This window comes from Petaurus breviceps, unplaced genomic scaffold (genome assembly GCF_028583685.1).
Source record: "Petaurus breviceps papuanus isolate PSGF00001 unplaced genomic scaffold, PetGlider_PUasm1.0 174, whole genome shotgun sequence".
In the NCBI taxonomy this organism is placed as follows: Eukaryota; Metazoa; Chordata; class Mammalia; order Diprotodontia; family Petauridae; genus Petaurus; species Petaurus breviceps.
In genome coordinates this window covers 51223470-51249859 of record NW_027185761.1, presented here as the reverse complement: position 1 = coordinate 51249859, position 26390 = coordinate 51223470, and the positions used below count along the sequence as shown (strand labels likewise).

The following is a 26390-nucleotide window of genomic DNA, read 5'->3' as shown; positions in this document are numbered from 1 at the left end:
AATGCAACTAGAAAAGGCCTAGAGAAGAGCAAATGCATTAAATTGCAATCAAGTACTTGGAAGACTTTGTCATGAAAGTCAAGTTAAGTTGGGTGAACAAGTATTTATTAAGCATCCCTTCAGTACCAGGCACTGGAGATACAAAGGAAGAGACAATTCTTGTTTTCAAGGATTTCACAACCTAAAAGGAGAGACAACACACAAACAAATCTGTACAAACGAGTTACGTAAAATAATAAATTGGAGATAATGAACAGAGTGAAGGCACTAGTATTAAAGGAGGTTCAGAAAAGGCTTCTTGCAGAAGGTGGGGCTTTAGCTAAGATCTGAAGGAAACTAGGGGAACCTGGAGATAAGGAAGGAGAGAGTTGCAGGGATGGGGAATAGCCATTAAAAATGCCCAGAGCCTGGTGATGGAGTGCCAAGTTCAAAGAAGAATAAGGAGGCCAACATCGCTGGCTCACAGGTTATGTGGTGGGATGAGGGGTAACAGAGACTAAGGCACAAGAAGATTGGAAAGGGAAGAGGAGAGCTGGCTATAAAGGGCTTTCAAAGCCAGATGATATTTTTTTCAGTACGACACACATTTGTTTATTATGTACTTCATATTGAGCACTAGGTTGGGTATTGGATAAAACTGACAGTTTAAATAAAGAGCCTCTGTCCTCATGTACCTACAGTCTAGTAGGAAAATGAGATGAACATCAATAACACCACACCACTATCATACAAATTACAATGTGATAAACTCCAAGGACTGCTTCTATTAAGTCCTGCGAGAAACTTGAGGAAACAAAGATGATTTCTTTATTTTCTCTCTCTTTTTTACTTTTTAGTTTACATTATTCATTTCCACAATATTTGAGTTATAAATTTTCTCTCCATTTTTCCTACCCACCAGCCCAAAACAGCATTCCCACTGAATATCCCCTCATCCAATTTGCTCTATCCCATATCTTCCCCCATGTCCCCTCCAACTTTCCAGTAGGACACAGTGTACTTCTATGCCCCAGTTCCTGTGTATCTCATTACCCAGTTACATGTAATATATATATATATATATATGTATGTATATATATGTGTGTGTGTGTACATATATATATATATATACATATATTTTAAATATTTTATTTTAAAACTTTGAATTCCAGATTCTTTTCCTCCCTCCCTCATCACCCACCCTCACTAGGAAGATAAGCAATTCAATATAGGTTGTACATGTATAGCTATGCAAAACATTTCCATAGTGGATATATTGAAAAAAATTGACTATATTTCCCTCCATCCTATCCCATCCCACCCACTTGTTCTATTCTCTACTTTGATCCTGTCCCTTTTCAAAAGTGGGTGCTTCCAACTTCCCTCCCCCCCCAGATTGCCCTCCCTTCCATCACACCCCCTCTCATCCCCTTCCCCCTTACTCTCCTAGAGACTGAGATACCCTATTTAGTGTGTATGTCATTCCCTTCTAAGCCAAAATCAATTAGAATAAGGATGACTTATTCCCTTTTGCCTTCCTGTTCCTCCCCTCCACTGTTACAATTTTCCCTTGCCTCTTCTATGAGATAATTTACTCAATTCTGTCTCTCCCCATCTCCTCTCATTATATTCCCCTTTCACCTCTTAATTTCACCTTTTAAGTATCATCCCTTTCTATTCAATTGGTCCTGTGCCCTCTGTCTATGTATACCTATACACATATATACACACATTCAATACACACATTCACATATGTTTTCATATGCCCATATACCCTCCTATATAGATATACATACACATTTCTATTTCCTTCAACTATTCTCATACTGAAAAATAGTTTAATTCGTTACAATTATCATTTTTCCAGGTAGGAATGTAAGTACTTCAACTTTGATAAGTTCCTTATGATTTCTTTTCCCTGTTTCCCTTCTTGTGCTTCTCTTGCTTCTTGTATATGAATGTCAAATTTTCTATTCAACTTTGGTTTTTTCATCAAGAATGCTTGAAATTCCTCTATTCCACTGAATGACAATATTTTCCCCTGAAACATGATACTAAGTTTTGCTGGGCAGGTGATTCTTGGTTTTAATCCTAGCTCCTTTGACCTCTGGAATATCATATTCCAAGCCCTTTGATCCCTCAGTGTAGAAGCTGCCAAATCCTGTGTTATCCTGATTGTGTTTCCACAGTATTCAAATTGTTTCTTCCTGGCTTGTTGTAATATTTTCTCCTTGATCTAGGAACACTGGAACCTGGCTATAATATTCCTAGGAGTATTCTTTTGGGGATCTTTTTCAGGAGGTGATCGGTGGACTCTTTCAACATCTATTTTGCCCTCTGGTTCCAAAACATCAGGAAAATTTTCCTTAAGAATTTCTTGAAGGATGATTTCTAGGTTCTTTTTTTGATTGTGGCTTTCAGGTAGTCCAATAATTTCTAAATTATCTCTCCTGGATCTATTGTCCAGCTCAGTGGTTTTTTCCAATGAGATATTTCACATTGCCTTCTATTTGTCCATTTGTTTCAATCTGTTTAATAGTATCTTTATTTCTCATAAAGTCACTAGCTTCCATTTGCTCCAATATAATTCTGAAGGAATGATTCTCTTCCGTGAGCATTTGAGATTCTTTTTCCATCTGGCAAATTTGGCTTTTTAAGGCATTCTTCTCCTTATTGCCTCTTTGAGCCTCTTTTGACATTTGAGTTAGTCTATTTTTTAAGGTATAATTTTCTTCAGTCAGTTTGTGACTCTCATTTCATAATTTTATTGCATCATTCTCATTTCTCTTCCCAAATTTTTCCTCCACTTCTCTTATTTCATTTTCAAAATCTTTTTTAAGCTCCTCTATGGCCTGTAACCAACTCATATTTTTCTTGGAAGCTTTTGGTGCAGGAGTTCTGGCTTTGTTGCCTTCTTCCTGTACCATGCTTTGATCCTTTTTGTCCCCAAAATAGGAGTCTAATGTTGTATTTCTCTGTTTGGTTTGCTTCCTTTGCTTGCTCATTTTGCCACTCAATTATTTGGCTTTTGAGCCTTTTGCCATGGTAGAACTCTGCTAACAGGAAGGGAAGTTTATCCCAATTGCTGAGGTTTTCACAGCTGCTGGAGGTATTAGTTGGATGCCCTCTCTGAAGCCTCCACATGCTCTCTGACAATCTATTCATGCGCCCCAGGACCTCCACCCTAGACAGCAATCCAGATCCAAGCAGGTTAAAACAAGAGTGATTACCCCTCAGACTGGTTGCTTGGTCCCCCTACAAACTGCAGGCCTGGGGCTCTGAAACAGCCATGTAGCAGGTGGCTGCACACCCATGGAGGCTCAACTGCTTCTCTCCCTGGGGGCAAAGGCAGGACCACACTTGCAATTCCCTGTTCCCGCAAAGTCTACACTGACCTCTCACTTTGTCTTTGGCATCTATGTGTTGATAATTATGCAAACTGTCACAGATACTGGTGATCTGAAGTCCCTCCAGCCAGTGGCTGGTCAGGCCACCCTGAGGCTAAAACCTGGGGCTCACGCAGGACTAGGCTCTGCTCCCAGTGGGCTGCCCTGGCTGCTTCCTGCTGCCTGATTGGCTGTGTTCAGAGGGAGGTTAGCTTCTCTCTGTTATTTTGTGGGTTATGTAGCTCCGAAGTTTGTTCAGTCATTTTTTACATGAATTGGAGGAGGTGGAAAGCAGAGCTGCATGAAATTCCTGTTTCTACTACACCATCTTGACTCCCAAGCCAGATGATTTTTAAAAAATAAAATTAAAAAGTAAATGATTTAAAATTTTATCTTGTCTAGATATAGACAAAGGGAGGAGAGGGGAGGGGAAGGCTGCCTTCCAAAGCTACAAAATGACATGGATGTAATAAACACATATTTGCTTATCAGATCTTGAGATATTAGAGTGAGAAGATCCATTTTAAAAGTTAACAATAGTATGTTTAGGGCAGATAAAATGAGTCTTTCATGTCAATAAAAATGTGAGGAATTCTTTATCCAAACTGTAATAAAGTGAGTGCATGTAATTTCTGTGTAAGAGACTCTAAAAATTAAAAGTATCAGAAACTTTCATAGTATCCAAGTACATTTTAAAGAGGTTTTGTTCTTTCTTCCTCTCTTTCTTTATCTTTTTTCTTTCTTTTACCCTTCCTTCATTTTTTTATTTCTTTCTTCTTTCCTTCCTTCCAACTATGCTATTTCACAGAATAATGAGACTGATTCCTTGCAATCACAAAATTCACAGTATTACAGAATAAAGTATTTCAAGATTCCCCAAAATAGATCCAAAGAGTAATAGTCTCACGTTTTTCTGGCAAAAGCTTCCCACAAATTTTCCCCTTAACTTCAGGATTTTGATGACTAAAGAAAGAAGTAGTAACACTATCTTCTTTTCTTTATCATTCTATGTGTATATGTACATATAAGTAGGTATATATGTATGTATCTGTCTAACAACCTATCTCTCTATTCATCCTTTTATATATCTATCGATCTTTTCATATCATGTCATTCACTGTTGGATGATGACAAGGGAGCTCAATTTGGAGTCAAATCCCAGATCTACTACTTACTACCTGTGTGAACTTAGCTAGTTACTCATGTACTCTCAACTTCATTTTCTTTATTGATAAACTGAGGTGGTGTAGCTAAATCACCTTTTACATCTCATTTACAGCAAATCTATGATCCTTAGGCTTTTTTTCTACTCCATAGTTCAACCACCTGTTCTACACACTCTCTCCAGTAAGATGATGACAAGCTTCTAGGACCTATTTTATTTGTCAGATTCTTTATGCAAAATGAAAACAAAGCCTTCATGATCTACTTTCTCTCCTAAGGTCCACCAATCCCCCCACCTTTTTTTAGCTCTTCTATTCTCTCCTTTATTCCTTTCTTTCTTTGTCTCTACCCATTACCAACCCCATCCTCCACTATGTATGTCTTCAGGTGGATACCATTCTATTTTCACAAATGGTAGAGGGAGAGAAAATGTGGGAAAGATGTAGTAGCTACTATATTTATCCCTCCAGACAAAAATTTTGCAAACCCTATAAATTACACTAGATATCATGAGTAATGTTCATATGATGCACATTCCAAAACTTCATATGATCTTGTCTCATAGAGTCATTTTTTGTACTGGGTGGGTAGGAACAAATGGGTAACTCAATTTCTGTTTAAGACAGGTACATCTTTTGGAGCTTCCATTGCCAACAAAATTCCAGACTAGATAGACCTGTCTGTCTTTACCTTTCTTTAGTAGTAGAGAAAGTAGATAGTTTATTTACTTTTGTATTTATTAAGAAAACCATCAGGAAGAATGTTTCTGACATACCTTTTGAAACAGACAGGTCTAAGGTGTTAATTAGTGAATAATAAGTGATCAGAATGTTCTAGATCTGATTGCTAAATTAGACAAAGATAATACACAAGTATAGGTGACATCTACCAAAAAAGTGAAAATGAAATTGTCAAATGCTCACCAAAATGGGAAATGAATCATTACAAATGGCTGCTATTCTGAAGGATAGAATGACAATATCTACCTATTAGGACTCCAAAATGGATCTTTTGAACTCTAGACTAGGAAGTCTTTCTTCTTCATCAGGAAAGCTGAAAAGCTATAATGATAGATAAGAGAACAAATTCTTTCCACTAAAAGGGGTATAATTGTGAAAAGGAAGATTGATTATTTCTAATAATTTATACTTGCAAAAATATTTGACAAAGTTTTACCCCAGTCTTTTAAAATTTTAAAAGATCTGAAGAGCCATCATGGAGTGTGGAAAGAAGGCTGGACCTAGAGTTAGAAAACTCTGGGTTTAAATATGACAACCCACACAAGATGTGTGATCCTGTACAAGTCATATAACTTTCTCTGCCAGTAGGCATGCAGTTTATGACCACCTGTAATTGAAGCTTTGACAATTTAGTTAGATCTATAAAAAGTTCTATTCTATGGGAATTGTTTATAAGATGCCAGGATCAGCTCTATAAAATGATGAGGGTATTTTAGTATTATGTATATAATATTATATTATAATAAGTATTATCTACTGATTTTTTAGATTCCTATGTGTGGGTCACAAAATTTCTTTTAAGATTGAAGATAACAGAAAATAAAAAAACAAAGTATTGGGATATGAGTACTTTTATGAATAGAGAAATTTTGGAATGAAGTCTGCAAGGGACCAATGTTGAAAATGTTTTAAATTAGCATTTTTAGATGATCTGCAAAAGAAAAGACACACTGGGGGCGGCCAGGTAGCACAGCGAGTAAGAACACTGGCCCCAGAGTCGGGATAACCTGGGATCGAATCCAGGCTCAGACACTTAGTACCCACCCAGAAACACCTGGCTGTGTAACCTTGAGCAAGTTACTTAACCCCAATTGCTTAGGGGCAGCCAGGTGGTGCGGTGAGTAAGAGCACCGCCCCCAGAGTCGGGATGACCTCGGATCGAATCTGGGCCCTGATACTTAGCACCACACCCAGAAATAACTGGCCGTGTAACCTTGAGCAATTTACTGAACCCCAATTGCTTAATTTAAAAAAAGAAGACGCACTGAATTTTTTAAGTCACCAGATTCCACTGAGCTATGTCTAGAATGCACTGTAATAAAAAGTGTGGTAAGCCAGGAGAGACACTTAAATGTAGCAAATAGAGAGAGTCACAGCCTAAAAACCTGCAAGACCTTGATTCCTGTCCTTCCTCTGACACATGCTGACTGTGTGACCCTGAGTATGATATTTAATTTCTCAGTGCAAAGAGAGTGCTTGTAAAGAGAGTTTTCTCATCTTAAAATTCTAACAATAAAGTCACAGATCCAGTCCTTGCTCCCCATAGTAAGCTATCTGAATGGGCAGAGAAGTGTCACATGAGCCTTAAAGTAGGCAAGGATAAGCTAAAGTGTTTAGGAAACAATAATCTCCAATGTATACTTAAGGATGAAGATGGCAGACCTTGGTTACACCTGAGAAAATGAATCTTAAGTCTATTACAGATGATTCTCTGAAGGATGTGCTGGGGTCCTAATCACACAACAAAAGGTTAAGCTTCATTAAATAAGAACAGGAAACAACCTCCCCTAGTAGAAAACCATGAGTCAAGACCTGGAATGCTACTTACAGTTAGACACATATGGCTAATATAGGCAGCTAAAATCTTGATAAGATGGCTTTATGGGAATAGGATAAAATTGCTGAAGTTTTAGAAGGTAATGTCATTAAATCTTGTTAATGTTTAAGAGTCAGTAAGTCAATTCATTTCTTAAGCACTGTGCTAAGTGCTGAGGCCATTTTATGTTGACCACAGGTTTGTGTAGTAAATTTGAAGGAATTTGAAGCATTAATTAATACTAGATAAGGCAATGAGTTATAATGGCAAAAGCCCTAGGAAAGGTTGTAGTTTAGGAAGGATGTCGGTAACTAGGGAAGCATTCAGAGGAAGGCAATAATGATGGTGAAAGGCCTTGAGTCAATGTCATATGAAGATAAACTTAATGAAGTGGGGATGCTCAGCCTGGGGAAGAAAAACCTCAGGAGGAGGGGAGAACATGATAGTTCAAAATGTATAAGACTGTCACAGCTGGGATGGCAGCTAGGTGGTTCAGGGATAGAATGCCAGGCCTGCAGGCAGGAAGACTCCTCTTCCTGAGTCCAAATCTAGCCTCAGATGCTTGCTAGCCATATAACTCTGGGCAAATCACTTACCCCTGTTTACCTCAGTTTCCTCATCCGTAAAATGAGCTAGGGGAGCAAATGACAAACATTCCAGTATCTTTGTCAAGAAAACCCTAAATGGCGTCATGAAGAGTTGGACTCAACTGAAAAACATCTGAACAACAACATATGGAAATGGCCTTAGTCTTTTTTTTCTGATAAGCTCCCAAGAGCAAAACTAGGAGTATGAGGAAGAAGGTTACAAAAAATCAACTGAGACTCGATGTCAAGAAAAGCTTCTAACACTTAGAGCTATCCCAAAGTGAAATGGGTCTACTAGGAGGTCATAGGTTCCTCCTCATCAAAGATTCTCAAGCAAGGACTAGATGCCCAATGATCAGGCATCCTTTTGCAGGTATGGATTGAATGAGGAATGGTTGAGGATCCTTCCCAGTCTAAAATCCCATGATTCTCCTTCAATAGACATGGCTCCAACAATGGCTGGATGTGGGACCATAGGCACTTGTATGCAATTAAATTCTCGGCATGTCAGCGTCGTCTTCTGTAAAGTCAGGACAGTATTTACACAACCAACTCTACCTCAAAGAGTGTTGTGAAGAGTGCTCTTGGGGAGCTGTAATGCTCTGTGTAAATGTTAGCTCTAATTATAATTCGAGCCATTAAATAAGCACCTGGCTACATAATTGGCCCCACTCTCCCATTCATTTATGTTTTCTACAGTTTCACATTTAACATCATCCAGTAACTCATCATGAGAGGCAGGAGGCCACACTTACAAAATAAAGAGAAGAAATTGTCTGTACCCCAAAGCCAGAACATATACAGAAAACTGGCAGAAGTACAAGAATAGGAAATAAAAGGGGATCGCACGTGTCCAAGAATCTCCCCACCCGCCCCAGCTGCAGGACTCTAAGCATGCAAATTCAGCTTAGGAGCTTGGTAACTCCTGAGCCCTGCATCCTGAGGCTCATGATTCCTCCATGTTCTCACTCCTATGTTCCATTTTCCTGTTTTCCTTTGTCAACCCTCAGAGTTCCTCTAAGACAAACAGGATTAGGTTGCATCCGTGCTTATTTCTCTCAAAGCAGGTGGCATGAATGCATGGGAACCTGTCTGAAACTGGGCTCACTTCAGGGTTAGAGTGCACAGTTTATATATACTTTCAACAGGGGCTGATGTCACCCCATCATCAGTCCACCTCCAGACAAAGGAAATATCTCTTTTATCAGAGCACCCCAGATTTGGGCTATCTAGACAAAAGAATCTGTCTGCATCCAAGCTTGAGCAAAACACAATGGGCTACCCAACCTTAGATCAAATTACTTGCAAGTTTGGGTGAGGGCTGATCAGGACAAGGAGAGTCAATGCAATCTCATTATCAGTAAAACTCTTTTGAAGAAAGACTGAACTTAGAGTCAGGACTTTGGGAGGAGGGGGTTGGAGGAAGCTCTGAATCTCATTTTTCACACCTTATTAGCTGCTCTTCATCAGAAAACCCTATGTATGATCTCAGCTTTTCCTTCATCATGGGACTCTTTAATATGACTCAGTCATCACTATAAATATATATATATACACTCCTTGGGCTCCCATTAACCTGTACCCTTCCCCCAGCAAGTCCACAATGTCCATGCTCCCAAAGAACATGATCCTATAAAGCCCCCATTCATCCACTACTTCCCTTTTGCCAGAAAGCATGAGATGTATCAGTTTTTTGGATGGCATTGAAAGCTGTTAGTTGTAGAAAAGCTTCCTTCTGAATTCTGTTACGTAACTTGGAAAATCTTCAGAGACCAAGCTTAGGCCAAAACTTCCAATAGGAGTCTTAGACTGAGATAGAACTCATGACTCAGATAATTCAATGCTTTCTAGACAATGATTCAATGCTTGCTATAGATTAAGGCTTCTCGAATGTACCAGGGAGTCAAGGGCCCTAGGTACATGATTAAGGACAGAGAGAGAAGATGATCATATTCTTGACTGACTCAATTTTTTTAATGTACAAACTTTTTTTTTTTTCTCAGTCACAATAAAGGTTTATTATGAAAACAGGCTGGTGTGGGGGTGGGTGGGGAGGAAGGAATGGGACAAATGTGTACACACCCACACACATCCGGGCCAGCCGGGGAAGAGGTGAGCTTAGGTGAAATAATGTGGCTTCTTGACGTTAATGCCATACTCGCTGAGCGCAGGGGTCAGGTCTTCCATGGTCAGGGTATACTTTCGGTCTTTGCTCTTGCTCCTGGAGCTGCCTGAGGCAGTGCCCTTCATCTTGCAGTGTTGTAAAGCATCATTGGCAATGTCAGAGATGAACTTCGGGGCTGCCAGGGAGATGAGCCGGACAATTCTGGGATCAGAGGCTTCAAAACCAGCACGGTTCAGGTAGTAGCCAGTAACAGCATCTGGAATTGTGGGTGTGTAGTCTTCCAGTTGCATTAGGAAGTCCACCAGGGGCGTACTAGACACAACAGGCTTGACCTCTCCATTGGCAGCACCAGGTAACACATACACCCCATTAGACATGGCACCTTCAGGGGGGGCAGTACCCCCAGCTGCGGATACTGGCACCGAGGCCCGGCCCAGCGCCTCTCGGGGCCGCAGCAGGGGTGGGGGTGGGAGTCGGGGCCGGGCCCAGCGGGGCAGGGGCAGGGGCCGGGACCACCTCGGGGTCCGCGCCACTGCCACTCATGGCGCCAGGCAGGAGGGGGGAGCGGGGTATGGAAGCCCAGACCGAAGACTAGGCAATGTACAAACTTTTAAAATTATTTTATTTTCAATTCACAGAACAAAACAAGCACTTCCATAACACGACACGATAAAAAAGATGATTGCCCATGAAACTGCAAATCTAGCATGTGCCCCTTGCTTTTTCTTCCAAATATACAACAAAAGCTATCCTGTACATTTCTTTTTTTTCTTCCATTAGACACTATTAGTCATTTATGTGTGTGTGTGTAAAATTATTCTGTATATACTTCTTTTTATCAGTTCCTTCTCTGAATGCAGATAGCATCTTTCTTCATATACCCTCTATTTTTAATTTGTATATTTCTAATAGCCTGACTGGCTTAATTAAACAGAATATCTCTGCTTACAACTTGAGGGAAGATGACAGACCCACTCATCAATGGCTTACTTAACCCTTGTTAAGAGCCTTGTTAGTGCTCCCCTCTAAATTTGGCAATTGACTAACCCACATTCTAGGTAAGCATGTACATTAGCCTTTGTAAGAACCTCCACATTTCTGAATGGTCATTTCACCTTTTGAATACCACAAAGCCCTGCTTCCATTACCTAAGTATCCCACTCATTGGGGGAAGAGAGGAAAAAATAAGTTAAGGGCATCTCTTTGCCACCATTCTTCCAGCACACAGTGGAACATCCTTAGCCTTTTGAGTTCAAAGCCTGAAACCTCCCATAGGGACAGTATACTAGTCAGGTGAGAACACAGCCCTGACCAAATGCACCAATCCTAATGGTCTAAAAGGGATCACTGACCTCCCTAAGTGCCTGCCTAATTACTGAAGAGTGATTTTAGAAGAACGAAGAACATACAATCCATTTTCAATCCCATTATCTACCCAGCACTAACTGACCTTGAACTCAGGCATATTGAAAGCTATCTCTTCCCTCAATTGCAGAGGGTGCCCACAATCAGTGCTTTCTAGATCCCAATTTTAAAATTCCAGAAAGAAAACACCCAGGACCTTCCCCAGGGATGACCCTGCCTATCACCATCTCCTTTCTTCAAGACTTTCACCCCTACCATCTCACTTTGGAGCCACTGAGGGATAAGTGTGTTTATCTTTAAGTCCTGAGTGAATAGCTTGTTCTTTTCAATAACCCTCCTAGAATTCTAAGCTCAGTGAAACAGATCCTATGGAAGACAGGACTTGGTTAGGACATAGGTGATGAAGGAATATGTGAACTCTGTCCTCAAAGTGATCTCTTCATCCTAATTCTTTAGAACTGTGTAAGCTCCCTGAGGGAAGGGCTTATCTGGTTTTTGTCTTTGTAGCATCAATGCCTAGGAAAGTACTTCACATGTATTAGGTTTGTTGGATTGAGCTGAATTCTTTTCATATACATTTTTAAAATTTTCTTCTCCAGTTTTAATGATGTTTGCTCATCTTGGATCTGATTCAAAGATTTATCATTCAATATTCACTATTACTGCTCCATGACACCTCATCCCCCATCTCCATACCTTTGCATTGGCTGTGCCAATCCCCACAAAGCTCCCCCTCCTTATCATTCTCTCCTAGAATTCCCAGCTCCCTTTAAAGCTCTGTTCAAGAGTCATCTTCTGACTGTAGTCTGGGGTGATCCCTCCAACTGAAAGTCACTCCCCCTTTAAAATTATCTTCTATTTATTTTGTATCTATTTTTCATAGCAGATACAGAGCTGAACGAACACAAAGCAAAGATGATCCCTCCATCTGACACCTACTGTGTGATCCTCAGCCAATCATTGACCATCTTGTTGCTCCAGGCAATTCCCGAAAACCATAATTTGTAGAGAACATTTCAGCCTGCTTGGAGATAGCGAGAGCCCCGAACCGATGAAATCGCAAGTTGGCCATGTCTTTATCTCTCTACCTACTTCTCTGTTGTCTCTTGGGATAGATGTAAGTTCTTTGAAGACTTGGTAATCCCAGTTTTACTTAGCATAGTCCTAGGCACATAGTAGACATTTGCTAAATGACTAGGGATTTTCTTCATCTTAGGTGCTTTATCCTTAATCACCCAGCATCTGTTAGAAGGTGTCTTGGGGTCATTTCATCCAATTTAAACCTGACCATAAATCTCCTCATTAAGATAGAGGACAAGCAATCATCTGCCAGTAGCCTGACCACCTCCAGGGAAGGAGAACCCTCTTTCTAGAGGCAGCCGATTGCTGGATTTCTCTGTCTTCCCTACATGTCAGGTCAAGTCCACAAGCATTCAATAAGCAACTAAGTGCCAGGCACCATACTGGGAGTAAAAAAGAAAAGCCAAAACAGTCCCTACCCACAAGGGGCTCACAGTCTAATGGGACAGACCGCAGACAGCTATGGACAAACAAGATATGCACAGAATAAACTGGCAATAATTTCAGAGAAGGCACCAGGAGTAAGGGAGCAAGAATGCAAAAGGTAGATTTTGACTGACACTTGAAGGAAGCCAGGAGGTGCAGATCAGGAGTGAGTGAATGCCAAGCACTGGAACCATTGGGTAAAAAGGTTTGGAGCTGGGAGATGGATGTGTTCTGTGAGAAACCTCAAGGATACCCGAGTCCCAGCTGAGGTGTATGATGTACTTGGGGGTGGGGTGGAGAGAGGGAGGTGAGAGCAGACTGGAAACATAGAAAGTGGCCCGGACTGAAGGACTTTAAAAAGCTGAGCAGAGGATGTTATATTTGATCCTGGAAATGATGGGGAGCCATGGACTTTATTAAGTGGGAAGGCAAGGAAGGTGACATGGTCACTTAAGTAAGTGGTTACTTAAATAAGCCATTGATGAGTGAGTCTGTCATCTCCCCTCAAGTTCTAAGCAGAGATATTGTGTTTAATTAAGCCAGTCAGGCTATTGGAAATATACAATGACATGCTTTAGGACAGTCTCTCCCTCAGCAGCTTTGCCACCTGCACCCAGTCCTCCAGGCTATGCCCCTCTTCCAGGTAGCAGCAACAGCAAGAACCTTGACAAACTGCCTTGAAGAGAGTCTCATCTCCCCTCCTCCCCCTGCTGAAAGTCTTCTCTTTTCCAGGCTAAAGAGTAAACCATTCCTTCAACCCAAATCCTCAAACCCATTGTGTTAATCATGTGTCTTTGTTTCACCCTGTAGAAAAAGCCCTTCACAAAATCCCTCTACAACCCATGGCTGCCACCAAAAGGTGGGCAAGTCCTTTCTGATTTTCTTTCTACAGGGCTGTACTTTACCTCTGTCTGACTCCTGCTACAAACTCTGTTCTCTTTGTCTTCTTGCATTGTCTTTTGAATCAACTCTCATTCTGTTTCTTCAAGCACCAGACATTTGTTGACCTTGTACAGTATGGTCAGCACTGAGTGCCAATACCCAGCCATAGCTTTTGTTTTGTTTTTCCCCCTGCCTGAGAATCCTTTGACTAAAAACAAGTTTTGTCTTATCAGCTGATATCGGAGAGTTGAGGTATGTCAGGGAGCTCATGTTACTATGGAGTGGTTCAACTCCATTCCCACTACAAACTCAATCAGCTGCTCAGACTAGAAAGCATTATCAATAATTAAAACCTGTAAAATGATAGACCTATATGGGAGTGGAAGTGGAGGAAAGCAAGTGGAGTCTTTGAAACTAGCTTCTTTAATCCTCCTACAAGCTTCCACATTAAGCATCTCAGAGTAGATTATGTTACCTATTCCCAGACAGTAAGAGTCAGAGATAACAGAATCTATAGCACTCTCCGGTTTCAGAGGCAAAAAATCATATATTCCCTCAGACTATATAATGTAAGACCCACTAAGTCAGTCAACAAGCATTTATGAAGTGCTTACTGTATGTCTGTCACTGTTCTAATGGGGAAGACACACAAAGGGGAATTGAAAAGAGGAAGAAAAGGGAAGCAAAAGATGAGGGGAAGCCTGGGCGACTGAGACATGGAGGCAAAGTTCTAGTAAATTCCCCTAGTAAAGAGTTTCAGGAGGGTTATGAATACGTTTACACACTCAAATGTATACATACATATATACAAGAATAATAGGATTATATGTGTGTATGTATGGAGAGATAGAGACAGACAGATAGATGATAAATAGATGATAGATAGATAGATAGATAGATAGATAGATAGATAGATAGATGATAGATAGATAGATAGAATTTTGCTTGTTAAAAAACAACAAAAAGTTCATGCCATATGAGAATCTCTTAAAGTAAATGTGTTTCACCTGAAGATCACATCTGACTGACCTTCTGCTGGTGAGATTCCCCTTTCACTTACCCATCCAGAAATGGGGAAGGATCTTCATATTAAGACAAGGAATCAACCATAAGAAAATGGTATCTTAGATTTGTAGGAATTCTTGGGCTTTGCTGTTTTTCTAAATCCTCTCTCTCTAGAGGATGCAGCTGTTAGTCCTAAAATGAGTTATGTCCAAACTGCTCAATTTGCTGCTTAATGCAACCATCATTTCCTATCCAATAGGGAGAATTAACTATCCTCTCAGTGGGTGATGAGGACACACATTCTCAAAGGTAAATTTCACCTTAGAGAATGTTTCTTTTGGTTTGTTTGTTTTCCTTACCTTGCTACATAATATAGACAAAGCATGTGAATGCTTAATATATACATTTAAATAATTACTGCCTGGTCTAAGGGTTGTACTTTTTTCCCCACTCATAATCAAGCAAAGGCTGAATGACCTCTTGTGATAGTCCTTCCATCTCAGCATCCCTGCTGGGGCCCCAGGCCTCCCTCCATCTAGTCTCCATGTGGAAAGAGCATTAGGTGGGGCTGTAACCCTCCTGGCTGCTTAGAACTTGAAACCAACCTGGAGTGTAGGTTGTGTGTTTTGGGATGAAGGGGAAGATCATCTTGGATCAGAGGCATGAATCATTTTTTATTGATGTTGTCAAGAGGAAGAAAAGACCTCCATTTGGGTATTAAGTGCTGTGCTTAAACTTGATGTAACTCTGGGGTAGATTCAATTGTGATCCAGGGGTGGGGAACTTTTGACCTTTTTGTGTTCTATGGTTGAACAAGTGAATGTACTTTACTTATGTTTGGAAACTAATCTCCATTTGAGAAGAGGGGCTTTGTGGTGGACTAAATGAAGGTATAGCCTAGGGGTGGAGTAGTACTTAGAACAGGGACTTTGTAATTGATTGAATGATCGGAAGGTCCTGGGGTGGGGTAGTACTTGGAGATTATTTAATCACACTTAGTAAATGCTGTATTTTGAATGATGTCATGTTTTGACCTTCTCTGTTCTTGGTTGGTCACTGAATAAAATGGAGACCACCTGTGCTGGTATTTTGAACCTTGGGAAGTTGCCTTTCCTTGGGATTATATTACACCTCTTAATAGGAATGGTGTAGAGGTGAATTCTGACTCAAGCTCAGATTGAAATAGATGAGTTCTTAGGTCCCTTCCAACTCTGATTATATAATTCTGTAGGTAAATCTGAGTATGGTGTATAATCAATGTTATTTAATCAGTACACACACACGTATCAACATGCACATGAATATAACACAAATTTCTTTTTAATGGTGTATCAGAAGAGTGGCTCAGCCTTCAGATAAGAGCAGGCTATTTGTTGGAACACACTGTTTTTTAAATTCCACTTTTCACTGCTTCCTCCCATCATTTGCCCCTTTATTTGTAGATATAAATCTCCCTGTAATATTATCTCCTCTAGCATAGAATTTGGTCTAAAAATCTGACTTGAACTCTGAGGAATAATGACAGTAACAATGGTGATGTTGATGGTGATGATGATTAACTATATTAATAATAATACCAGCTAAAATATACGCAGTGCTTTCAGATTTACAAAATAATATATATGTGATCCCCTTTGATCCACACAATAAGGTAATGAAATAGGTGCTGTTATTTATTATCCTCATTATACAGATGAAAAAACTGAGACTAAAAGGAGGCAAAATGACTCGTCAGGGTTATAGAGCTAGTAATGGAGGCAGAATTCAAACTCAGATCTTCCTGATTCTATCCACTTCAGCACCTAGTGGCCTAAGATACAACAGGAGACTCCATTACGCTCTTCCATCTTTTACTTGGGGATCCATCTCCTAGTGGGGAGAATCTCTGCCTGGTACTGTTATTCCATGAGGATCTCTAGTCATTCCCACTTCACCCCCAGCTCAGCTCACGCCAACTCTTGGAACTGTTCACCACCAATTCCTCACTGTCAACCTCACCTTTCTTGGTTATCGCCCCCCCACACTCCACCCTCACCCCCAGTTCATCCCCCATTTGGAATAAGAATAGAAATAAGTTTATTTGCTTGTATTTGAGCCCTCACCCCACCCAGTGCTTAGCACAGTTCCTGGCACATAGAAAGCACTTAATACATCCTTTCTCCATCTCTCTAATGTGGTATTATGGCATGATCCTTGGAGACAATGTTACAATAAGCCTCCAGTATATCTTGCTTTCAGATTGGTTTTTACATTATGTCTATGTAGTTCTTGAAATACCGATCCAACCAGCTTCCCTTTCATTATTCAAATAAACCACCCCCAACCTTTCAACTGTAGAAAAGTCTCCTTGGAAGATGAAATGTTCCCCTGATTTCCTCTTGCCCTGAGGACTTTTAAATTGCTATATAACAAAATCAAGCTGAAACACTCTGCCCAGCTCGATACAGAATCATTTCCCTGGAACTGTAAGCTGCAGGAAATGGGAATCTAGTCTGAGCCGAAATGCCTACAGTAAACGTTACTTGAAATCAAATGGAAATCATGAGGAAAATCATCACCATTTCAGTAATTGTGAATATTTGTAACCTCAGGTTGATTCTTCAATTACACATTTCATATGAATAGGACATAATAAATCTAGGGGAAAAAACTTGAGAGTGAATGAATAATCAACAAAAATAGATATTTATTGAGTTCTTACTGTTTGCAAGAGTAAGGCAGTATTTACAAAAAGGAACTGTAATTTGTTCTCTGTAGGGAACTGACTCGATAGAAAACTCTTCTTCCGGGGCACTTGAGGACCTTCAGCATCTAGTTCCTATCTCCCTTTCCAGGCTGTTTCCATATGTTCCCTGTGATCAACCTTCAGAACAGTCAACCTCCCACCTCAGTGCCTTTGCTCAAGCTGGCCCCTCTGCCTGGAATGCAGTTTCTTCTCACCTCCATCTTCCAGAACCCCTTGTTTCCTTCACAGATCAATTCAGTTGCCTTTTCTTATCCCCTCAGTTGTTGGTTTTGTAGCAACAACTTCATGTTACTGCCTCACTTGCTGTTTCCCCTTCCTCCCTTCAGGCTGATGCAAACTCCTTGAGGATAGGGACAGTTTTCCTTTCTGTCTACATCTTCAGAATCCTGTACGATACCTGACTTAAAGTCAGTGCTTAATAACAGTGTTTTTAATTAATCAAGTAGTATGCATTTATTTACAATCTGCCAGGCACTGTGCTAATTGCTAGAAATATAAAGACAAAACTAAAATCATCTTTGCCCTCTGGAAGCTTTTAAGTTATCTTGGGAAAAAACGCATACACATAAAAGTAAATGACAGCTAGTTCTGTTATATTATATAATTATCATATATTCTACAGCAACATAATATATAATTATATGTGATAAATAGATGTTATGTGTTGTAGGGTGTGGCACACATATATGTGTACGGGGTATCCTAAGTTTTAGTACAGTTTTAAGCTTTCACTTTCACTTAGAAAATTTAACAAAGACTTTTCAGACACCATGTGTAGGGAAAGGGAAAGGTTGTCTGTGGTTGTAATTGTGTGTATAAACACACATGCACACATATGTATGTGTATATATGCATATGTATATATACATGCAAATATACATGCATATATGTGTGTACATATATGAACCAATATCTGTATATGTTGTGAAAGGTAATTGATAGTTGATCAGTCCTCAAGAGTTACCTAAGACACAGAGTAAGTTGCCTCTGACACATCTGGTGTCAGAGATAGAAACTTATTGGCTACTGAGCCCAGTACTCTATCAACAAGCTCCCATGTCCTCTAGAATCCGCTATTCTTGGTATGTCCCATCTATGTTCTTTGACGGGGGGAGGCAAGACAATTGGGGTTAAGTGACCTGCCCAAGGTCACACAACTAGTAAATGTCAAGTGTCTGAGGCCAAATTTGAACTGAGGTCTGACTCCAGGGCTGGTGCTCCTAAGATCAGAGAAAATCAGGCATGTCTGACCTTAGGCTACCTATGATCTTTACCTGGAATGTAGCCAGGCTTGCCAGGGAAGGGAGTCTCTGAACATTAATGTCCTGGAATCAGAAATATTGGTCATGGTGTCAGAAACCCTAGATTTGAGTCCCATCTCTCGGGTTTGCTAGCTAAGTGAGTGGCCCAGTCAGCTAACTACTTGAGAGAAAACTGACCTTCAATTTGTAGTGGGAAGGGACTTTGGGAGGTAGGTAACCCAAGAACGCATTAAGCATTTAGTTCTAGGCGCTTTTTTAGGAGTCAGGGATGCAAAGGTAAAGCAAAAACAGTTGCTTCCCCCAAGGAGCTAAAACTCTAATGGAAGGAAGAGACAATACACAGGGTGTCCCAGAAGTCTTGGTGCAGTTTTTAAAATATTAAACTTAAATTTTAAAGACATTTAAGTAAAGCTGAACACTGCACTAAGACTTTTGAGACACTATCTGTGGCAACAAGAAAGAAGATCCAAGAACCAGATAGAGTCACTACAAGCTAACCATACAGGAGAAAGTACTAAAAACTCAGATTACTTGAAAAGGCCTAATGCTGGAGAAGGTGTCTGAGCTGAGTCTTGAAGGTAACCCGAGATTCTACCAGGCACAGGGGAGGAGGGAGAGCATTTCAGGCATAGGAACAGCCTGTGCAAAGGCACAGAGATGGGAAATGGAACATCATATATGAGATGAAACAAGGGAGCCAGCACGACTGATTGACAGGGAATGCTCTAGAAGAAGACTAGAAAGACAGTGAAGGAATACATGGGTTGTAAAGAATTTTCAAAGTCAAACAGAGGAATTTATAGTTTATCCTAGAAGTAGTGATAAGGAGAGTAATAAAAGTAAGAATGATAGTAATAATAAAAACTCTCACTTCTATGGAGGCAGTTGATGACTCAGGGGACAGAGCACTGGGCTCAGAGTCAGGAAGATCTGAGTTCAAATACAGCCTCAGCCACTTCCTAACTGTGTGACCCTGGGCAAGTCATATAACACCTGATTGGTTGACAAAACGGATCCACTGGAGAAGGAAATGGCAAACCACACCATATCTTTGCCAAGAAAACCCCAAATGAGGTCAGGAAGAGTTGGACAACTAGTAAAATGACTCAACAAGAACAAATCATTCATATAACATTTTAAAGTTTGCAAAGAACCTTACATGTTCTCTTATCTGAGCCTCGCAAAACCTCTATGAGGTGAGCGCTATGATTAGCCCCATTTTCCAGATGAGATGTGAAATGACTTGCTTGAAGTCTCACACTTAAATAAGAGCATGATGCCAGATTTGAACCCTGATTTTCCTGATTCCAGATCAAGGACTCTATCCATTGTAGGAAGTTTACCGATTCCCCCGAGGGTTTTCAGGAAAGTCAAGTAAGCTAGAGGACTTTGTAATCATCAAGGGTTTCTCAAATGGAATTCATTGTTACAAAAGATAATAGCTCTCTTAGATGAGGGACTTTCCTGTGGATAGAGAGTGGGCAAGGAAACAAGCCTTCATAAAGTTTCTGTACTTAAATCCTTTATGAATATCTCATTTAATGTTTACAATCATCTGGGAAGTAGGTGCTATTATTGTCCCCATTTTAAAGCTGAGGAAACTGAGGCAAACAGGTTAATTGATTTATTCAAGGTCATATTAAATTTCTGAGGCTGGATTTGAACTCATATGTTCCGGACTCTATGCCCAGTATTCTATCCACTGCAACACCAAGCTACCTCTAGGAATACCTTAGTTTGAATCCTGGCTAAGACACTGAATAGTTGGGTTAACCTAGGCATGTCCCTTAATGTCTCTGAGCTTTAGTTACCTCATCTATAAAATGTGGGCAATAATCCACCTACCTCTCAGGTTGTTATGAGGGCCAAATGAAATTATGTATATAAAGCACTTTACACATCTTGAAATGCCATATAAAGAGGAACAATTGCCTTCCAGTAAACTACATAATTTTGGCCAAGTTCAACCCCAAAAAAGAATGCCTGACGATCCGTCATTCAGACAAGGCTATTAGTCCAAGCAAAAAACTTTAAAGATTGAACTCTGACAAAGAAAACTTGTGGATGGACATTAGATCAGGTCTATAGGTAAGTCAATATTGTAGCCCTAGCAAAGGGAGAGAAATTCCTCATCAGTCCTTTGGGACCATATTAAATCAGCGCTGTTTTCAGAAACAATGTTAGTTTCAGTAGCCCATCTTTTTTCATAAACATCTTCAATCCCTGAGGTGACACCATTTGTCTTCATCTTGCTATGTCAAAAGCATGACTGGGGAGGGTCAGGGATGTGTGGGCTTTGGGTATGAAATTACCTGTGAGTGAAAACACAGGTCCCTTGGGGCTTAAGTATAGGTAGAGATGGAGATATTACAAAGGAGAAAATGTAGAAAAATTTATCTTTCATACCTATTTGCCTCTTTTCCCCTTTAATCTTATTTGCTGTGAAAAATGTTCTCCTTGACAAATGCTCCCAGTTTTTTAAAAGATAGTGATTATGGGTCTCTGGATATGTAGAAATAGAAACTGCAAAATGTGGTAGGAAGTTATAGTGAAGGATACATGGCACTTATGAAGGATCATAAATGTGGATCTGAAGGGGACTTTGGAGGTCATGTAGTCTAACCCTCTTCATTTAACAGATGATGAAACAAAGTCTGAGAAACAGGAGACCACTTATCCAAGGTCAGCCGGGTAGTAAATGACACAGCCCTGTCTTTTGTCCCACATCCACTTTCTCTCTAGTGTCTTAGTTTGCTCTCCAACACCCAGTTTGCCTGGTATCATTCAAGTCTCAGCTGCTCCTCCACCTTCTTCAGAAAGTCTTTCCCAGTCTCCATTCATGGCTGATGTCTTACCTCTGAAATTACCTTTGATTTACATTCTACCTATCTTGTATATACATAGTTGGCTTTTGTTTTTTCTAGAATGTTTCTTTTCCATTAGAATATGAGCTCCTTGAGGGCAGGGACTTGTTTTTCCACCTTTCTTGTATCACCCGTTCCTGGTCCAAGGGAAGCACTGGCTCAATGGACAAAGCACTGGACTCAGAGTCAAGAAGACCTGAGTTCAAATGCCACCTAAGACATTTACTAGTTCTGTGTCAATGGGCAAATCACTTCACCACTCTCAGCCTCAGTTTCCTCATCTGCAAAATGGGGATAAAAATATCTGCCTCCTGGGATTGTAGTGAGGGGTAATAAAAAAGACAATAGTTATAAAGTTCTATATGGATGTTACCATTTATTGTTAATGCCTGTGTGAACTTAGATGAATCACTTTATCTTTGGGAGCTTTAATTCTTTCATTTATGAAATGGTGATGGATGAAGAGAGGTGGTGATTAAATTATTTCTAAAGTTCTTTCCGGTCCTACACTCTTGGGATTCCATGACGTCAGAAACCAGGTCTGTGCTAGACTTGTATCTCATTTTGGAACACTTACTGTCCTTTCTGTTAAAAGGATGTTACAAACAAGAAAGCCTAACACCAAAATAACATAGCTGGATTGTGTTTGCCTGTACTGCTGAAGCCAACACATTAGCATTTACACAATAATTCCCAAGAATACTGAATTTGAAAAGTGGATTGCTGAAGTTGTCCAGCATAATCGTGCCACAATGGGAGATGCATTTCTTCAATACCATATTAGCGCCAACCCCTATTAGTTAGACTGACTTGTTACAAGTTTACATCTATATGACATTAATTGGTTCCATGGAAATACCACATTAGCTAGAATAACATTACAATGTGCAATTAGTTCAAATGTTATCAATACAACTGCATTCTTGAGGGACTTTTGCACCATTATGGCAGAGTTCAGTTATAATGTATTAATGATGTTATTGCAAAATGACCTTAGTTGGGTCATGCCTGTATTTTTTATTTTCTTTTGAGTTTAAGCCAGTGACCATCTGTCCCTGCTCTTGAGAATTCAAAGAAAGATTTATCTAATTCACAGATTGCACAAAATATTGCTTCAAGACAGAAAGCTTGCTTGAAGTGTGTGGAAAGGGATTCTGTAAAATAATTTTAATAAAGTGAAATAGTTGATCATATAGTAGACACACATGTGCACACACAGATTATATATATATATATACATATATATATGTACATATTCAGAGAACAAATCTAAATACCGCACAGTTGCTTTGTTGCTTATTTAAAATTTTCATTTAGACTATTTCTGTTCAAGAAATCAATTTTCTTATAAGAAGAAAAACAATCTGCAGAGACATGTAGATGTGTAGTACCAGGTCTCTTCATACTGTTCCCATTGGCTATTCCCAATCTATCAATTATCCAATAGATTAGAATACATTTATGAAGTCTCTACTTTGTGCCAGAAACTAATACTAAGAATGAAAAAACCCCCATATTGGAAGGGCTTGTTTTCTTAGCAGGGGAGACAAAGAATATGTATACATATTATTTATTTATACCTCTCTATATAAACAAATATATACTATGCACACATATTTGCGTATTTATAAGTAAATATTTTCATATGTGTTTATACGGCATAACTATAAGGTAAATAATGCAGAGTAGTGTAGGAGAAAGGGCACTAGCCATCTGGTGATTCAGGAAAGGCTTCACATAGAGACAATTTAAAAGAAGAGAGGAACCTTGTGGGGCAGAAATAAGGATGAAGTGTGTCACAGGCATGTGGGATTTGGAGTGAGAAACAGAGAAAGCCTATATGGCTTGATTTCACAGTGTGGGAAGGGGAATAACATGCAATGCAATGAGGATGGAAAGCTAGTTGATAGAGGAGGAGGACCCGAAGATGCCACCTGCATGAGTAGAGAGAAAGGTCAAATGTTATAAAAGTAGGAACAAGAGGATTTGACAACTGATTGAATTTGTGGGCAAGTGAGTAGTGGAGGGTGAACCAAGAAGGATAATGGTACCTGCTAAGAAAGGAGCAAGTTCAGTGAGATAAGAGTGAGGTGAGGAAGCCCAAGGAGGGGATGATAATGCTAAAATTATGAATCTGTGAGATTAGAATGGCAGCGGTGCCTTGGATTGAAACATGAAAGGTGGTGAATTCACTTTTAGATATGGTGAATTACATATATATATATATATATATTATAGAGAGAGAGATAGATATAGTTTTAGATATGGTGAATTTTAGATTTTAGTTTCCAAGAGTTGGGATGCAAAGGGTAATCATCCTTTTCATTTCACAGCTCACATACCCTTGTTTTAACTGAAGCTTTCCTGACTAAGCCAGAATAAATCAGATGATACCACAGTAAAACCCAGCATACTACTTAAAACAAAATAAAAGTTAATATTAATAATAATGATGATGATAATAAAGTCAAGTAGCAATGGCTCTCAATGCCTATTCATCAGACTCCATTACTCTCACAGGTTTTCCAGGGACAGATCGTCTTAACTGTCATTTCACCACTATTGGCTTAGCATGACTGAGGAGGAATAGTGTCTATTGAGTCTCTCATGGCAATTTAATTTAATCATCCAATTTAAGAAGAATTTACTAAGCACCTACTATGTGCCAGGAACTGTCCTAGGTGCTGAGAAAGCACCGAAGTTTGGCACCTTGTCTGTGACTTAAATATTTGATTAAAGCACTGAAAAGATAATTGACTTACACAGGGTCAGTTAGGTCACATAGATCATAAATTTCAGGATCATGTTTTGACCTAGGACCTTGGACTCTACATTAATCAACAAACATTTATTAAGTACCTACTGTGTGCCAAGCATCCAGTAGTCTTCCCACTGGGCAATCTCAGTTGCATTTTCTATAAATTAGACATGTTAAAAGCGTGCCTATGTAACCACTTCCTGTTAGGGTGACATCGTCATCCCTTGGCTCACACAGAAGCTTCTGAAAGATACAGTTCGAACACATTTAAACTCTACCAAACATAATTGGCTAAAAGAGTAGAAGCAGTCAGTAACCATCAAGAAAGCTAAATTCTTCAGGAGTCATAACTGAGAAAGTAATATTGCTGTTGGAGGTTATTTCCAATTGTGTATGTAGCCTAATGTCTTTAATTTCTCATGAATAGCTACATGTACATCTGTAATACTAGAACTCAGTGTTCTCTGGCTAGCTACTGAACTTCCCAACCAAGGCACAACTATTGCAAAAAAATGAAAAATGGAGACAGGTGTAGAGTGTTGTTTTGTTTTTTCTCTTAAAACAACCAAGTATTACTTTTATCCTGGAAGAGATGGTTTGTCCAGCTGTAGTTGCTATAGAAAGGAAGTTGAATGTTAATTAGGTGTCAACCGTAATTATGGTGATTATGTTTTTTGAATAGCTTTTGGAAATAGCTAGATACACATCCAGAATGTGATGTGAATGACATTTTAATAGTTTTTAAAAGAAAAAAAGAGCAGCCTGTTACTAAGGAAATTACAGTGAAATAAAATTATAGTAAAATAGGTTTCTTAACAAATGATAAGAATAGCTAAGCGGCACCCGAGTATACAGTATATATTGAGGGAAATCATGGGAAATGATGGCAAGACAGGATACTTTGTTCCAAAGAGAATTCATTCCCTTCCCCCTTCCATAAACCACCCCCCATCTCTGCCTTAATACCTTATGGTGAGTACTGCAGGGTGGTCCACTTTTCAGATTCCCTTTAGGCTTTAGTCAGTTGCATCTACTAATGCCCTCATCATCATGTAAAGGAGAGTAGGAGGTCCTGCCAGTGGAATCCAAGTGCTAATAGGTCCCACAAAGCTAGCAGAGAAACAAAGTCATGCTCAGGTTATCTGTCTTCTAAGGGCCAACCTAAATCCCAAGAGCTCCCACCAGATCATCACACACTAAGAATTTCTACATTTTTCCCAGTCTTATAATTTGTTAAGACCAGATGCTGAGAAGCTGATATCAGGGTCATTCCACCCCACCAAAGAAATCATGGGTTCTTGAAATATTGAATGTGCTGGTTAATTCCATGCTCTGTAAACCCATAATTTTGAGGAAGTTAAAACTAGAGATATTTTATACAGGAAAATACCTATTTAAAGAATAACCTTTGTCTCAGGTTTAGCTCTGACCACGTTGACACTCTACTCAATGAAGTGTGGATAGGAGCAAGCCTTTGTTAGGTACCTACTATGTGCTAGCATTGTGCTAAGTGCTTTACAAATATCTTCTCATTTGATCCTTACAAAAACCCTCTGAGGTAGGTTCTATTATTGGTCTTGTTTTATAGTTGAAGAGACAAGTTAAGGGGCTTACCCAGGCTCACGAAGCTGGGAAGTATCAGTCTGAATTGGAACCCAAGTGTTTCATAAGTCTGGTTCTCTACCTAACCAGTTCAGGTTTCAAAGTCAGAAAACAAAATTCCAATGAAAACAAAGAAAGGAGCCTTTTTATGGAGATGTGAAAAGCAGGAGAAGTATATGATTGTGAATGATGTTTCCTGTGCTTGTCATCTGCTAGGAAATGGTTCTGTGCACAGACATCATGGCAAAAATAAGTCCCCCTCACATCCAGCCACTCCTCTCTCTTCACACTTGTCTGCATTGTGCATTATTGCATATTATAATGATTTGTGTTTTTATCTTGAGATGCAAAGGCACCGTTGAAGTGGCTTCAAAGTCAGGAAAACCTAAGCTCAAATCTAGCCTCTGACATATATTGATTGTGGGAAAGTCACTTAACCTCTCAGTGCCCTCAAGTGATTTTTTTAATACTTTAAGTTGCAGAGCAGATGGCAACCTGAATTCATAAAGGGAGTTTCCTCACCAGAAGTTCTTTATATTGATAAAATAACAGGTCTAGATTTTTTTAAAATGTTTTATAATTGGGGTGGCTAGGTGGAGAAGT

General features: G+C 39.6%; 2 protein-coding genes across 2 annotated transcripts in view; one reads left to right on the top strand and one right to left on the bottom strand.

Annotated features, from left to right (window-relative positions):
* SYNPR (synaptoporin) overlaps positions 1–26390 on the top strand; it is a 395202-nt gene that overhangs the window by 138363 nt on the left and 230449 nt on the right. The gene's annotated exons all lie outside the window — the stretch shown is intronic.
* LOC138158447 (transcription initiation factor TFIID subunit 10-like) lies at positions 9659–10340 on the bottom strand. The gene is given in 2 exon segments (XM_069084541.1): positions 9659–10223; positions 10225–10340. Coding segments are annotated over 2 exon segments (549 nt in total). The 3' UTR covers positions 9659–9790.